The 18,555-nt window shown below is 40.2% G+C and overlaps 1 protein-coding gene across 7 annotated transcripts in view; it reads right to left on the bottom strand.

Moving 5' to 3' along the window:
• Positions 1–18,555, bottom strand: part of LOC139755976 (uncharacterized) — a 734,338-nt gene that overhangs the window by 191,856 nt on the left and 523,927 nt on the right. Inside the window, exon 6 of one of the 7 annotated variants that reach the window (XM_071674843.1) lies at positions 8,953–10,265. The exons of the other annotated variants lie outside the window; for them this stretch is intronic. Coding sequence (XP_071530944.1) covers positions 10,218–10,265 — 48 coding nt within the window. The 3' untranslated portion in view covers positions 8,953–10,217. Of the gene's footprint in view, positions 1–8,952; positions 10,266–18,555 lie in introns of those variants that run through there. 7 annotated transcript variants of the gene reach the window in all.

Raw genomic sequence — 18,555 nt, 5'->3', positions numbered from 1 at the left:
CTTACTCGATCAAACCACCTCACACCACATATTGTCCTCAAACATCTCATTTCCAGCACATTCACCCTCCTGCACACAACTGTATCCATACTCTGCGCCTCGCAACCATACAACATTGTTGGAACCACAATTCCTTCAAACATACCCATTTTTGCTTTCCAAGATAATGTTCTCGACTTCCAAACATTCTTCAAGGATCCCAGAATTTTCGCCCCCTCCCCCACCCTATGATTCACTTCCGCTTCCAAGGTTCCATCCGCTGCCAGATTCACTCCCCGGTATCTAAAACACTTTACTTCCTCCAGTTTTTCTCCATTCAAACTTACCTCCCAATTGACTTGACCCTCAACCCTACTGTACCTAATAACCTTGCTCTTATTCACATTTACTCTTAACTTTCTTCTTTCACACACTTTACCAAACTCAGTCACCAGCTTCTGCAGTTTCTCACATGAATCAGCCACCAGCGCTGTATCATCAGCGAACAACAACTGACTCACTTCCCAAGCTCTCTCATCCCCAACAGACTTCATACTTGCCCCTCTTTCCAAAACTCTTGCATTTACCTCCCTAACAACCCCATCCATAAACAAATTAAACAACCATGGAGACATCACACACCCCTGCCGCAAACCTACATTCACTGAGAACCAATCACTTTAATCTCTTCCTACACGTACACATGCCTTACATCCTCGATAAAAACTTTTCACTGCTTCTAACAACTTTCCTCCCACACCATATATTCTTAATACCTTCCACAGAGCATCTCTATCAACTCTATCATATGCCTTCTCCAGATCCATAAATGCTACATACAAATCCATTTGCTTTTCTAAGTATTTCTCACATACATTCTTCAAAGCAAACACCTGATCCACACATCCTCTACCACTTCTGAAACCACACTGTTCTTCCCCAATCTGATGCTCTGTACATGCCTTCACCCTCTCAATCAATACCTTCCCATATAATTCACCAGGAATACTCAACAAACTTATACCTCTGTAATTTCAGCACTCACTCTTATCCCCTTTGCCTTTGTACAATGGCACCATGCAAGCATTCCGCCAAACCTCAGGCACCTCACCATGAATCATACATACATTAAATAACCTTACCAACCAGTCAAAAATACAGTCACCCCCTTTTTTAATCAATTCCACTGCAATACCATCCAAACCTGCTGCCTTGCAAGCTTTCATCTTCCGCAAAGCTTTTACTACCTCTTCTCTGTTTACCAAATCATTTTCCCTAACCCTCTCACTTTGCACACCACCTCGACCAAAACACCCTATATCTGCCACTCTATCATCAAACACATTCAACAAACCTTCAAAATACTCACTCTATCTCCTTCTCACATCACCACTACTTGTTATCACCTCCCCATTTGCGCCCTTCACTGAATTTCCCATTTGCTCCCTTGTCTTACGCACCTTATTTACCTCCTTCCAGAACATCTTTTTATTCTCCCTAAAATCTAATGATACTCTCTCACCCCAATTCTCATTTGCCCTCTTTTTCACCTCTTGCACCTTTCTCTTGACCTCCTGTCTCTTTCTTTTATACATCTCCCACTCAATTGCATTTTTTCCCAGCAAAAATCGTCCAAATGCCTCTCTCTTCTCTTTCACTAATAATCTTACTTCTTCATCCCACCACTCACTACCCTTTCTAATCAACCCACCTCGCACTCTTCTCATGCCACAAGCATCTTTTGCGCAATCCATCACTGATTCCCTAAATACATCCCATTCCTCCCCCACTCCCCTTACTTCCATTGTTCTCACCTTTTTCCATTCTGTACTCAGTCTCTCCTGGTACTTCCTCACACAAGTCTCTTTCCCAAGCTCACTTACTCTCACCACCCTCTTCACCCCAACATTCACTCTTCTTTTCTGAAAACCCATACATATCTTCACCTTAGCCTCCACAAGATAATGATCAGACATCCCTCCAGTTGCACCTCTCAGCACATTAACATCCAAAAGTCTCTCTTTCGCGTGCCTATCAATTAGTAAGTAATCCAATAACGCTCTCTGGCCATCTCTCCTACTTACATACGTATACTTATGTATATCTCACTTTTTAAAGCAGGTATTATCAATCACCAGTCCTTTTTCAGCACATTAATCTACAAGCTCTTCACCATTTCCATTTACAACACTGAACACACCATGTATACCAATTATTCCCTCAACTGCCACATTACTCACCTTTGCATTCAAATCACCCATCACTTTAACCCGGTCTTGTGCATCAAAACCACTAACACACTCATTCAACTGCTCCCAAAACACTTGCCTCTCATGATCTTTCTTCTCATGCCCAGGTGCATATGCACCAATAATCACCCATCTCTCTCCATCAACTTTCAGTTTTACTCATATATTTACTATATATATATATATATATATATATATATATATATATATATATATATATATATATATATATATATATATATATATACATATATATATATACATATATATATATATATATATATTTTTTTTTTTATATATATATATATATATATATATATATATATATATATATAGTGAAAAGTTTTTATCGAGGATGTAAGGCATGTGTACGTGTAGGAAGAGAGGAAAGTGATTGGTTCTCAGTGAATGTAGGTTTGCGGCAGGGGTGTGTGATGTCTCCATGGTTGTTTAATTTGTTCATGGATGGGGTTGTTAGGGAGGTGAATGCAAGAGCTTTGGAAAGAGGGGCAGATATGAAGTCTGTTGTGGATGAAAGAGCTTGGGAAGTGAGTCAGGTGTTGTTCGCTGATGATACAGCGCTGGTGGCTATTTCATGTGAGAAACTGCAGAAGCTGGTGACTGACTTTGGTAAAGTGTGTGAAAGAAGAAAGTTAAGACTAAATGTGAATAAGAGCAAGGTTATTAGGTACAGTAGGGTTGAGGGTCAAGTCAACTGGGAGGTAAGTTTGAATGGAGAAAAACTGGAGGAAGTAAAGTGTTTTAGATATCTGGGAGTGGATCTGGCAGCGGATGGAACCATGGAAGCGGAAGTGAATCATAGGGTGGGGGAGGGGGCGAAAATCCTGGGAGCCTTGAAGAATGTTTGGAAGTCGAGAACATTATCTCGGAAAGCATAAATGGGTATGTTTGAAGGAATAGTGGTTCCAACAATGTTGTATGGTTGTGAGGTGTGGGCTATGGATAGAGTTGTGCGCAGGAGGGTGGATGTGCTGGAAATGAGATGTTTGAGGACAATGTGTGGTGTGAGGTGGTTTGATCGAGTAAGTAATGTAAGGGTAAGAGAGATGTGTGGAAATAAAAAGAGCGTGGTTGAGAGAGAAGAGGGTGTTTTGAAATGGTTTGGGCACATGGAGAGAATGAGTGAGGAAAGATTGACCAAGAGGATATATGTGTCAGAGGTGGAGGGAACGAGGAGAAGTGGGAGACCAAATTGGAGGTGGAAAGATGGAGTGAAAAAGATTTTGAGTGATCATGGCCTGAACATGCAGGACAGTGAAAGGCGGGCAAGGAATAGAGTGAATTGGATCGATGTGGTGTACCGGGGTTGACGTGCTGTCAGTGGATTGAATTAGGGCATGTGAAGCATCTGGGGTAAACCATGGAAAGTTTTGTGGGGCCTGGATGTGGAAAGGGAGTGGTGGTTTCGGGCATTATTGCATGACAGCTAGAGACTGAGTGTGAACGAATGGGGCCTTTGTTGTCTTTTCCTAGTGCTACCTCGCACACATGAGGGGGGAGGGGGATGGTATTCCATGTGTGGCGAGGTGGCGATGGGAATGAATAAAGGCAGACAGTGTGAATTGTGTGCATGGGTATATATGTATGTGTCTGTGTGTGTATATATATGTGTACATTGAGATGTATAGGTATGTATATTTGCGTGTGTGGACGTGTATGTATATACATGTGTATGGGGGTGGGTTGGGCCATTTCTTTCGTCTGTTTCCTTGGCTACCTCGCAAACGCGTGAGACAGCGACAAAGCAAAATGAATAAATGTAAATAAAAAAATATATATATATATATATATATATATATATATATATATATATATATATATATATATATATATATATATATATATATATATATATAGTGTCTTGTACTGTGAAAACACTTAAGAACAAGTTATTCAGTTCCTTACATATCCTTACATTATCCTCAAATATTTTTCCCTCGGAATACCTTAATCTGATTAGCTGCTTTTTAACTGACAATCAACTTCTGACAAATGTATTGAAAAGGTTTGGATTTTAGAGCAGCCTTATCCACAGTACTCATTTCCAAATTTCTATGTTCCTCCTTTCCTATTCTGCCATACTTGTTCCTTGCTGTCATATACCTTCCATAACGTGATTTGCCAAAGTGTCATCTATATGTCTGCCACTGCACATCTCAAATCTCCCTTACTGTCTGATATCTTTGATTAAACCAATTTCCCTTTTTCTTAAGCTTCCCTCTGTGTACGAGGCTACAGGTGCACATGTCTGTTACTTCATTGGAAATTTCACAAAACCTTTCACAACAATATCCTGGTTCCTGGCTACTGAACTCTATAACCAAAAATCTATGTTACCTTAGAAATTGTTATGTTCAGGCTAGTTTCTATGATTACACCTCCTCCTCAAGTCCTGTGTCATCTCCACTCTTTTAATTTCCTTGTTTACCATTAAATCACACTTAGATGATCACTTTTTCCAAGTAGTGTATTATAAGTGATATTATGCGATATAACAGTGAGGGTGAATCAGTTCCTCTCATCCCACTGTGCTCATTGACATACTGGTATGGGAAAATTTACAGTTCACACTCAAGGAACTTGGCTCCATGTCACTATGTCTTTCATGTTACCATGAGAATCCAAATTCCACTAATCTATCTCCTTTCAACTGAGATTCACCATTATCATTACTTTACTCTTTCAAAGAAGTGCATGTTTTACTGCTTCATGTACCATCCTGATAGTTTCTTCAATGCTGTCATTATATATATGACCTGGATTGTTACAATTCTTTGGAGAATTATATATCATTAACATCAATATACACTTCTTCCCTACAGTTACCCTTTTCATTATATATTGAATGGGCCATCTATTACTGACTCCAGAAAGTTAAGGTTATTTCTGATTAGGGGAGCCAAAACCCTTCCTTTGTCTTCTCTTCCCCTCCTAACTATCAAGTAATACTCTGGACAGAAAAGTAAGATCTTATCTCTTTAGCAAGCTCTGTTTTCACAACTCCAACAACAGGTGTATTTTCCCTTATATGATCCTGAAATTCCAGCTCTTTGCCATGTAATACTAATCCATCAACATTTGTTTACAATACCTTCAGTCTATCATTACCGCTTCCTAACATTATGGCTCTTTCTGCAGCAATGGATAGGGTAGTCTGTCCTCTTGTCTCATTTGGCATCTACCACTTTTTGCCTTCTGACTGTATTCTTTGGTTTCTCCCTCTCTTTACTTGGTTTATCACACAATGAATTTCACCATGTTTCAGAGTTTCTTGGCCTGTCTTGGTACCTCCAGGTTAGATGACTCCAAATCAAATGGAATCATAACTAATCATCCCTTTAAATCTTGATTATAATCACCAATTCTTCTTCCTTCCATTATCACTGAGATTGTATCTGGTAATTCTATGGTCTCTAGTAACCCTTAAATGAGCATTTCTGTTTTCACTGGGGTATGATCTCATCCAGTCCAAAAAAATCAAATCAAAGATTTATGCCTGCCGAGATCTTGCTTAATCATCTTTCTAATTTAGGTGGCACCTATCTTGCAGCTAAGTCCATCAATAACATCAACCTGTGTTTTGCTGGCTTTCTCTGTAACCTCCATTGTTGCCAATAAGGACTGATCCTTTATGCTCTGTACTTTTCTGCATTTCTCATCAACTGGTCCATAAATTTTCCTAACTGCCTTTTCTCTAACACAACATATCTAACATATCTAACACAACTATAGCTTCACTCAGTGCCCTGGGCACCTCAGTTTCAGTGTCCCCAGGTTTCTGTTCCACTGCATCAGTTAACAAGCTCCAAGTCTGTTGCCCAGCCCCCAAAACTGCAACTCTATTTCCTCACTATTTTCATAAAATATCTGTACTCAATGCAATGGAAATTTCGTCTTGTTCAACAGCTTCTAGGACATCTAGAAAAGCCCCTTCTGACCTCTCCTGCTTTTATAATCATTCTACTTTACTCCTCCGGTTATATGGTTTATCAACCCCGTCAACTGATGCCAATCAGTGCTCATAATCACTTGTCTTAATTCTATTTTACCTGAGTTCCTTTTACATTTCATAATGCCTCTCATGATCTTTGAATAGATTTCTGAGTTTCATTACTTCCATCTCTAACTGTGTTAACCTCGATTCCTAGTTTTTTATGATTTCAATCATCTCCAAACTTTGTTTTGTGATGTTACATGTTTCATCCTTCAAATTCTCTTCTATAGTATTACATGTTTCATCACTTCTTGCTTCCTTTTTGTGGATCTTGTCACAATCGCCCAGTCTTGAAATTCTCCCTTGCCTGAATCCATTTCTGGCTAACATCAAACTGAACAGAGGGGTAAAACTGAACAACTTGAACATGCAAAAAACAAGTGTAGCTTGACTACCTCTAGTGGTCTAATGTCTACAGGAACTTGGACCATTTACCCTACTTACATTTACTGTCCTCATATTTTCTTGGTTCAGGTAGTCTACAAGTCTGAAACTGCTCCCCCATAGTAGGAAGAATGCATATGTGTGTGTGTGTGTGTGTGTGTGTGTGTGTGTGTGTGTGTGTGTGTGTGTGTGTGTTTAATTGCTTATTTGTAATTACTCATTTGTACTGCATAGGGAGAGAATTTTGCACCCATGGGTCTCTATCTCTTGAAAATTCTCTACTATCATACAACCTCATAAATTTATGTATGCTGTGTGCATCAACCATTTCCTCAGTTATTCTTTTCCATTTATCCACCCCTTTTGTACTATATACGAGTTCATTACATTCTTTTCATCAAGTTTCTTTTTAATTTCATGTTATATAAATGTTAACTATCCATGTTGTCAATCTCTTAAAAACATAGAGGTTGTGATCAGGTCTCTCCGCCACTCTTCTCTCTTCCAAAGTGGGTAAATTTAAAGACTCTAGCCTTCTCCATTAGCTCTCTTAATTCTGATACTATTTTTCTTGCCCTTCTCTGGACTTTTTCTCTGAGTTCTTTGTTCATATTTTGGTGCAGTAACCAAACTTGAGAAGTATATTCTAATTTTGGCCTTACATTGGATATAAATAGCTTGCTATATATATTTCCTTATTCAATTATTTGAAAGCTATTCTGATATTTGCTAGCACACAGTTTGTCTTCCTAACTATTTTTCTCTTATGGGACTCTGGTGACAGGTTAAAGATAATGATGACCTCCAAGTCCTCCTCACATACAAAATCCTGAACTTGATTTCCTGCTGAATAACAACCAAAGTGAGCCATCTTTTGCTTTGTTCCATCCTCATACTCTAAATTTGCTGGGGTTGAATTTTATTAACAATGTTTCAAACCAACTTTGCAGTCTGTTTAGATCTCCTTGTTAGCTGATGCAATCCTCATCATTTTTCACTTTCCATGACTTCTGCATCATTTGCAAACATACTTAGGCAGGAATCCATACCTTTGGGCAAGTCATTAACATATCATGTACAGGAATGGTCTCTGAACTGAACCCTGTGCTGATCACTTCAACTTATTCCCTCCTGATGACATAATCTTGTAACCATCAGAGGAGTTTCCCCCCTTATTCCTGTCTGTTGATCAAGCTTCTTAGTCATTCTCCTATGCAGCACAGTGTCAAATGCTTTCTGGCAGTCCAGATACACATACAGACAGTCCACACATTCTTTTGTCTTGTTGGGACTGAGCTCACTCTCTTGTATAACTCTTACAAGGTTAGTTACATATGACTTCCTATACCTAAAATCATGCTGTCTCTCACTTAGGGAATTTCTCCTCTGGAGAAAAAGTCATGCTTTTTAATAATCTTTTCCAGAATCTTATAAAGCAAACTCATCTGCAGTTCAACACCTGTTCCTGGCTTTCTTTCTTACATACAGTCATGACATTTGCCCTTTTCCATTCCTTTGACACTGCCTCTCTCCTGTGACATTTTGAACAGTAATTCAAGCGCTTTCTTTAGCATATCTGCAACTATCTATTGCTCATATGGTGAAATTTCATTGGGACCATGAGCCTTGTATGGGTCAAGTCCTTTTTTCATTATTTCCTATTCTGTTGAGATCTTTACTGAATATTTCAATGATTTCCAAAACCTCATCCCCATTCCATCTTACCAGTGTAAAGGTTGTAGAGTTTTCCACGGTGGAAACTCTTTTAAACTTGTTATTCAGTTCTTCACATATCCTTTCATCATCCTCTACAATTTCTCCCTTACCCTGATTAGCTAATCCTTAACTGACAACTAAGGTCTGATGAAGTAATTGAAAAATTTTTGATTTTCATCTGCCTTGTCCACAAGCACCTTTTCAAAGTTTCTCTGTTCCTCCTTCCTAATCCTGCTATACTTGATCAAAGCTCTCTTATACCTTGCAAATGCTGGCTGCATTTGGGGCTAGATATACCCATGTGTGTGTGTGTGTGTGTGTGTGTGTGTGTGTGTGTGTGTGTGTGTGTGTGTGTGTGTGTGTGTGTGTGCATGCGCGCAATTTCAAGACACTTTTATGGGAGGTACTAGTAATTTATATCTTTCCTTTCGGCTCAAACAGCTTTTTATCCATTTCAACCATGCAAGTACATATGTTCCTCAAGAAAATAATCTTCTTCCATAATGGTTTGAAATGGTTCTTTTTTCTTATCTCTTAAATGGACTGAACTATTAACTGTTGGTAATAATCATAACAGCATAAAAAGGAAAATGCAAGAAAAAACCCTACCAAAATGCTTTAAATTTTTTTTCAAAATCTACAATGAGAGTATGAACATGAGGAACATAAAAGCCAATGCCTTTTTCTCATACATATAAAAACCTATTGCTCTCTAATTACTAGACTATTTTTTACTTTCTATATGCCATTTTTATCATTGTTATATATAACTCTGGGGCTAATGATATATCAGTAATGAATAAATATACTTAAGGCAGTATAAGTTAATTAAAAATGGGTGAGGTCTCCCTTTCAAAATGAACAAAGTATGACTGGAATATGTGTTCATAGCAAATATAAACTACATATGTACAGTAATACAATGTGAAAATAAGCTTAGGATTTTACTAACTCTATGTCAACACTACTACGCATTAAAACAGACAAAACAATTGATAAGAAAGCAAGAGAAACTTACATAAAACCTAAAGTATTCTAACAGACTGGACTCTTGATTCAAGTTAATAAACTATGATCTTGACTATCAATTCATGAATGAATAAACACAAAATAAGATACATTTATTCAGTTTAACACCTTTTTAGTGTAGCAAGTCTGTCTTCAAGGGATAAACCTCTATGTTCTTAGGCAAGCTTGCAGAGCTTGGGCTAGAGATCTCAGTTCTGCAATCAATTCTGATCAAAGATGTGTACTTGATCCACTTACTGTAAATGGCAATGGAATTAAACATAGAAAAAAGATCTTTTTTTACACAAAAACATGTCTTATGAAAGACTGTTGTGACAAGTTATAATTGACACTATAAAAGGCTGAGAATCTTTTCATAATGAACAAGCTGAGTGTACAAATGTATGTTGATTACCAAAATGACCAGCACATTCATTTTCTTTCTTAGTTCAAGAAATTCTACTAAAACTTCAACCTAAATGCCCTTTGCCTATTCTTGGTATCAATCTATTGACAGTAATTAACAATGCAGCATGAATATATACTTTTGTGAAAACATGGTACAGAAGCGGCTATTGATTAACATTTATCAATTCTCAGATTTATTTGAGCGTTTTTATACCTTTCATAAAATGTTAGTTCCATTCAAGGACAAAGCTTCTTTTACAACTTATGTTATCCTTACTGAGCAATAAAGGTCCATAAATTCTTCAAATATATTCATAGCCTCTTTAGCTAAATGATTCATGATCAAGGTGTCAGTGGACTCCACCTGCTTGTGTTCATGATGTGAAAAATCACCTTCATTGGAGAACAATCTCGTCAAAAAACTTCTCACTCCAAGGGGTACATCCTTTCCCTGCACCTTATTGTAGCAGAACCTTCAAGCTACGGAAGCCCATGGACAATGGGTTCTGGAATCATATAATAATAATAATAATAATAATAATAATAATAATAATAATAATAATGATAATAATAATAATAATAAAAATAATCATTTATATTTATTTTATCATTTATTATACTTTGTCGCTGTCTCCCGCATTTAAGAGATAACGCAAAGAAACAGACGAAAGAATGGCCCACCAACACACACATGTATATACATACACGCCCACATACGCACATATACATACCTATGCATTTCAACGTACACATACATATACATTTTTTTTTTTATTATTTTCCTTTGTTGCTGTCTCCCGCGTTTGCGAGGTAGCGCAAGGAAACAGACGAAAGAAATGGCCCAACCCACCCCCATACACAATGTATATACATACACGTCCACACACACAGACACATACATATATACCCATGAACAAAATTCACACTGTCTGCCTTTATTCATTCCCATCGCCACCTCGCCACACATGGAATACCATCCCCCTCCCCCCTCATGTGTGCGAGGTAGCACTAGGAAAAGACAACAAAGGCCCCATTCGTTCACACTCAGTCTCTAGCTGTCATGCAATAATGCCCGAAACCACAGCTCCCTTTCCACATCCAGGCCCCACACAACCTTCCATGGTTTATCCTAGACACTTCACATGCCCTGATTCAATCCACTGACAGCACGTCAACCCCGGTATACCACATCAATCCAATTCACTCTATTCCTTGCCTGTCTTTCACCCTCCTGCATGTTCAGGCCCCGATCACACAAAATCTTTTTCACTCCATCTTTCCACCTCCAATTTGGTCTCCCACTTCTCCTCGTTCCCTCCACCTCTGACACATATATCCTCTTGGTCAATCTTTCCTCACTCATTCTCTCCATGTGCCCAAACCATTTCAAAACACCCTCTTCTGCTCTCTCAACCATGCTCTTTTTATTTAAACACATCTCTCTTACCCTTACATTACTTACTCGATCAAACCACCTCACACCACACATTGTCCTCAAACATCTCATTTCCAGCACATCCACCCTCCTGCGCACAACTCTATCCATAGCCCACGCCTCGCAACCATACAACATTGTTGGAACCACTATTCCTTCAAACATACCCATTTTTGCTTTCGAGATAATGCTCTCGACTTCCACACATTCTTCAAGGCTCCCAGGATTTTCGCCCCCTCCCCCACCCTATGATCCACTTCCACTTCCATGGTTCCATCCGCTGCCAGATCCACTCCCAGATATCTAAAACACTTTACTTCCTCCAGTTTTTCTCCATTCAAACTTACCTCCCAATTGACTTGACCCTCAACCCTACTGAACCTAATAACCTTGCTCTTATTCACATTTACTCTTAACTTTCTTCTTTCACACACTTTACCAAACTCAGTCACCAGCTTCTGCAGTTTCTCACATGAATCAGCCACCAGCGCTGTATCATCAGCGAACAACAACTGACTCACTTCCCAGGCTCTCTCATCCACAACAGACTTCATACTTGCCCCTCTTTCCAAAACTCTTGCATTCACCTCCCTAACAACCCCATCCATAAACAAATTAAACAACCATGGAGACATCACACACCCCTGCCGCAAGCCTACATTCACTGAGAACCAATCACTTTCCTCTCTTCCTACACGTACACATGCCTTACATCCTCGATATACATACACAGACATATACATATATACACAAGTATATATTTACTTGCTGCCCTCAACCATTTCTGTTGCCACCCCGCCAAACATGAAATGGCACCCCCATACCCCATGCACACGCGAGGTAGCTCTAGGAAAAGACAACAAAGGCCACATTCGTTCACACTCAGTCTCTAGCTGTCATGTGTAATGCACTGAAACCAAAGCTCCCTTTCCACATCTAGGCCCCACAAAACTTTCCACGGTTTACCCCAGATGCTTCACATGCCCTGGTTCAATCCATTGACAACACGTTGACTCCAGTATACCACATCATTCCAAATCACTCTATTCCTTGCATGCCTTTCACCCTCTTGCATGTTCAGGCCCCAATCGTACAAAATCTTTTTCACTCCATCCTTCCACCTCCAATTTGGTCTCCCGCTTCTCCTCATTCCCTCTGCCTCTGACACATATATCCTCTTTGTCAATCTTTCCTCACTCATTCTCTCCATGTGACCAAACAATTTCAATACACACTCTTCTACTCTCTCAACCACACTCTTTTCACCACCACACATCTCTCTTACCCTTTCATTACTTAGTCGATCAAACAACCTCACATCACATATTGTCCTCAAACATCTCATTTCCAACACATCCACTCTCCTCCACACAACCCTATCTATAGTCCATGCCTCGCAACCATATAACACTGTCAGAACTACTATTCCTTCACACATACCCATTTTTGCTCTCTGAGATAACATTCTTGCCTTCCACTCATTCTTCAATGCTCCCAGAACCTTTGACCCTCCCCCACCCTGTGACTCACTTCTGCTTCCATGGTTCCATCTGCTGCCAAATCCACTCCCAGATATCTAAAACACTTCACTTCGTCCAGTCTTTCGCCATTCAAACTTACCTCCAAATCAACTTGTCCCTCAACCCTACTGAACCTAATAACCTCTCTCTTATTCACATTTACATTCAGCTTTCCTCTTTCACACACTTTACCAAACCCAGTCACCAACTTCTGCAGTTTCTCACCAGAATAAGCCATCAGCGCTGTATCATCAGCGAACAACAACTGACTCACTTCCCAAGCCCTCTCATCCCTAACAGACTGCATACTTGCCCCTCTCTCCAAAGCTCTTGCATTTGCCTCCCTAACGTAACATCCCCATCCATTAACAAATTAAACAAACATGGAGACATCACGCACCCTTGCCACAAACTGACATTCACTGGGAGGAACCAATGACTTTCCTCTCTTCCTACTCGTACACATGCCTTACATCCTTGATAAAAACTTTTCACTGCTTCTAGCAACTTACCTTCCACACTATATACTCTTAATACCTTCCACAGAGCATCTCTATCAACTTCATCATATGTCTTCTCCAGATTCATAAATGCTACATACAAATCCATTTGCTTTTCTATGTATTTCTCACATACATTCTTCAAAGCAAACACCTGATCTACACATCCTCTACCACTTTTGAAACACACACTGCTCTTCCCCAATCTAATGCTCTGTAAATGCCTTCACCCTCTCAATCAATACCCTCCCATATAATTTCCCAGCAATACTTAACAAACTTATACCTCTGTAATTTAAACACTCACTTTTATCCCCTTTGCCTTTGTGCTATGGCACTACGCATGCATTCTGCCAATCCTCAGGCACTCCACCATGAACCATACACACACTGAATATCCTAACCAACCAGTCAAGAACACAGTCACCCCCTTTTTTAATAAATTCCACAGCAATACCATTCAAGCCTGCTGCCTTGCCGGCTTTCATCTTCCACAAAGCATTCACTACCTCTTCTCTGTTTACCAAATCATTCTCCCTGACCCTCTCACTTTGCACACCACCTCAACCAAAACACCCCGTATCTGCCACTAACACATTCAACAAACCTTCAAAATACTCCTTCTTATATCGCCACTACTTGTTATTACCTCCCCATTAGCCCCCTTGACTGATGTTTCCATTTGTTCTCTTGTCTTATGCACTTTATCTACCTCCTTCCAAAACATCTTTTTATTCTCCCTAAAATTTAACAATACTCTCTCACCCTAACTCTCATTTGCCCTCTTTCTCACCTCTTGCACCTCTTTTGACATCCTGCCTCTTTCTTTTATACATCTCCCACTCATTTGCACTATTTCTTTGCAAAAATCGTCCAAATGCCTCTCTCTTCTCTTTCACTAACAATCTTACTTCTTCATCCCACCACTCACTACCCTTTCTAATCCGCCCACCTCCCACCTTTCACATGCCACAAGCATCTTTTGCGCAAGCCATCACTGCTTCCCTAAATACATCCCATTCCTCCCCCACTCCCCTTACCTCCTTTGCTCTCACCTTTTTCTATTCTGCACTCAATCTCTCCAGGTATTTCCTCACACAAGTCTCCTTCCCAATCTCACTTACTCTCACCACTCTCTTCACTCCAACATTCTCTCTTCTTTTCTGAAAACCTTTACAAATCTTCACTTTTGCCTCCACAAGATAATGATCAGACATCCCTCCAGTTGCACCACTCAGCACATTAACATCCAAGTCTCTCTTTCATGCGCCTATCAATTAACACATAATCCAATAATGCTCTCTGGCCATCTCTCTTTTTAAACCTGGTATTCCCAATCATCAGTCCTTTTACAGCACACAAATCTACAAGCTCTTCACCATTTCCATTCACAACACTGAACACCCCATGTACATCAATTATACCCTCAATAAATAACTGCCACATTACTCACCTTTGCATTCAAATCACCCATCACTATAACCCGGTCTCATGCATCAAAACTGCAAGCACACTCATTCAGCTACTCCCAAAACCCATGGCACTCATGATCTTTCTTCTCATGACCAGGTGCATAGGCACCAATAATCACCCATCTCTCTCCATCCACTTTCAGTTTTACCCATATCAATCTAGAGTTTACTTTCTTACACTCTATCACATACTCCCACCACTCCTGTTTCAGAAGTAGTGCTACTTCTTCCTTTGCTCTTGTCCTCTTACCAACCCTGACTTTACTCCCAAAACATTCCCGAACCACTCTCCCCTTTACCCTTGAGCTTCATTTCACTCAGAGCCAAAACATCCAGGTTCCTTTCCTCAAACATACTACCTATCTCTCCTTTTTTCTCATCTTGGTTACATCCACACACATTAAGACAGCCCCAGTCTGAGCCTTCAAGGAGGATAAGCACTCCCCACATGACTCCTTCTTCTGTTTCCCCTTTTAGAAAGTTAAAATACAAGTAGGGGAGGGTTTCTAGGCCCCCGCTCCTGTCCCGTTTAGTTGCCTTCTACAACATGCGGGGAATGTGTGGGAAGCATTCTTCCCCCCTATCCCCAGGGATAATAATAATAATAATAATAATGTGAGTAAATGTGAATAAGAGCAAGGTTATTAGGTACAGTAGGGTTGAGGGTCAAGTCAATTGGGAGGTAAGTTTGAATGGAGAAGAGCAGGAGGAAGTGAAGTGTTTTAGATATCTGGGAGTGGATTTGGCAGCAGATGGAACCATGGAAGCGGAAGTGAATCATAGGGTGGGGGAGGGGATGAAAATTCTGGGAGCCTTGAAGAATGTGTGGAAGTCGAGAACATTATCTTGGAAAGCAAAAATGGGTATGTTTGAAGGAATAGTGGTTCCAACAATGTTGTATGGTTGCAAGGCGTGGGCTATGGATACAGTTGTGCGGAGGAGGGTGGATGTGCTGGAAATGAGATGTTTGAGGACAATATGTGGTGTGAGGTGGTTTGATCGAGTAAGTAATGTAAGGGTAAGAAAGATATGTGGTAATAAAAAGAGTGTGGTTGAGAGAGCAGAAGAGGGTGTTTTGAAATGGCTTGGTCACATGGAGAGAATGAGTGAGGAAAGATTGACCAAGAGGATATATGTGTCAGAGGTGGAGGGAACGAGGAGAAGTGGGAGACCAAATTGGAGGTGGAAAGATGGAGTGAAAAAGATTTTGAGTGATCAGGGCCTGAACATGCAGGAGGGTGAAAGGCTTGCAAGGAATAGAGTGAATTGGAATGATGTGGTATACCGGGGTCGACATGCTGTCAATGGATTGAACCAGGGCATGTGAAGCATCTGGGGTAAACCATGGAAAGTTCTGTGGGGCCTGGATGTGGAAAGGGAGCTGTGGTTTCGGTGCATTATTACATGACAGCTAGAGACTGAATGTGAACGAATGGGGCCTTTGTTGTCTTTTCCTAGCGCTACCTCGCACACATGAGGGGAGAGGGGGTTGTTGTTCCATGCGTGGCGAGGTGGCGATATGAATTAGGTACATGTGTATATATGTATATGTCTGTGTGTATATATCTATATATATGTGTACATTGAGATGTATAGGTATGTATATTTGCCGTGTGTGGATGTGTATGTATATACATATGTATGTGGGTGGGTTGGGCCATTCTTTCATCTGTTTCCTTGTGCTACCTCGCTAACGCAGGAGACAGTGACAAAGCAAAATAAATATAAATAAATAAATAATAATAATAATAATAATAATAATAATAATAATAATAATAATAATAATAATAATAATAATTTTGGAGAGGTTTTCAGAAAAGAAGAGAGAATGTTGGGGTGAAGAGAGTGGTGAGAGTAAGTGACCTTGGAAAGGAGACTTGTATGAGGAAGTACCAGGAGAGACTGAGTACAGAATGGAAAAAGGTGAGAACAAAGGACGTAAGGGGAGTGGGGGAGGAATGGGATGTATTTAGGGAAGCAGTGACGGCTTGTGCAAAAGATGCTTGTGGCATGAGAAGCGTGGGAGGTGGGCAGATTAGAAAGGGTAGTGAGTGGTGGGATGAAGAAGTAAGATTATTAGTGAAAGAGAAGAGAGAGGCATTTGGACGACTTTTGCAGAGAAATAGTGCAAATGACTGGGAGATTTATAAAAGAAAGAGGCAGAAGGTCAAGAGAAAGGTGCAAGAGGTGAAAAAGAGGGAAAATGAGAGTTGGAGTGAGAGAGCATCATTAAATTTTGGGGAGAATAAAAAGATGTTTTGGAAGGAGGTAAATAAAGTGCGTAAGACAAGGGAACAAATGGGAACATCAGCAAAGGGGGCAAATGGGGAGGTGATAACAGGTAGTGGTGATGTGAGAAGGAGATGGAGTGAGTATTTTGAAGGTTTGTTGAATGTGTTTGATAGAGTGGCAGATATAGGGTGTCTTGGTCGAGGTGGTGTGCAAAGTGAGAGGGTTAGGGAGAATGATTTGGTAAACAGAGAAGAGGTAGTAAAAGCTTTGCGGAAGATGAAAGCCAGCAAGGCAGCAGGTTTGGATGGTATTGCAGTGAAATTTATTAAAAAAGGAGGTGATTGTATTGTTGACTGGTTGGTAAGGATATTTAATGTATGTGAGGTACCCGAGGACTGGTGGAATGCTTGCATAGTGCCATTGTACAAAGGCAAAGGGGATAAGAGTGAGCGCTCAAATTACAGAGGTATAAGTTTGTTGAGTAGTCCTGGTAAATCAAATGGGAGGGTGTTGATTGAGAGGGTGAACGCATGTACAGAGCATCAGATTGGGGAAGAGCAGTGTGGTTTCAGAAGTGGTAGAGGATGTGTGGATCAGGTGTTTGCTTTGAAGAATGTATGTGAGAAATACTTAGAAAAGCAAATGGATTTGTATGTAGCATTTACGGAACTGGAGAAGGCATATGATAAGAGTTGATAGAGATGCTCTGTGGAAGGTAATAAGAATATATGGTGTGGGAGGTAAGTTGTTAGAAGCAGTGAAAAGTTTTTATCGAGGATGGAAGGCATGTGAACGTGTAGGAAGAGAGGAAGTGATTGGTTTTCAGTGAATGTTGGTTTGCGGCATGGGTGCGTAATGTCTCCATGGTTGTTTAATTTGTTTATGGATGGGGTTGTTAAGGAGGTGAATGCAAGAGTTTTGGAAAGAGGGGCAAGTATGCAGTCTGTTGTGGATGAGAGAGCTTGGGAAGTGTTTCAGTTGTTGTTTGCTGATAATACAGCACTGGTGGCTGATTCAGGTGATAAACTGCAGAAGCTGGTGAATGAGTCTGGTAAAAGTGTGTGAAAGAAGAAAGCTGAGAGTAAATGTGAATAAGAGCAAGGTTATTAGGTACAGTAGGATTGAGGGACCAGTCAATAGGGAGGAAAGTTTGAATGGAAAAAACTGGAGGAAGTGAAGTGTTTTAGAATTTGAGAGTGGACTTGGCAGCGGATGGAACCATGGAAGCGGAAGTAAATCACAGGGTGGGGGAGGAGGTGAAAGTTCTGGGAGCGTTGATAAATGTGTGAAGTCGAGAATGTTATCTTGGAAAGCAAAAATGGCTATGTTTGAAGGAATAGTTGTTCCAACAATGTTATATGGTTGCGAGGCGTGGGCTATAGATAGAGTTGTGCGGAGGAGGGTGGATGTGCTGGAAATGAGATGTTTGAGGACAATATGTAGTGTGAGGTGCTTTGATCGAGTAAGTAATGAAAGGGTAAGAGATGTGTGGTAATAAAAAGAGTGTGGTTGAGAGAGCAGAAGAGGGTGTTTTGAAATGGTTTGGTCACATGGAGAGAATGAGTAAGGAAAGATTGACAAAAAGGATATATGTGTCAGAGGTGGAGGGAACGAGGAGAAGTGGGAGACCAAATTGA

Source organism: Panulirus ornatus, chromosome 20 (assembly GCF_036320965.1).
Source record: "Panulirus ornatus isolate Po-2019 chromosome 20, ASM3632096v1, whole genome shotgun sequence".
Lineage (NCBI taxonomy): Eukaryota > Metazoa > Arthropoda > Malacostraca > Decapoda > Palinuridae > Panulirus > Panulirus ornatus.
The sequence above is the reverse complement of the archived record's forward strand: the minus strand, read 5'-3'. Positions and strand labels throughout refer to the sequence as shown.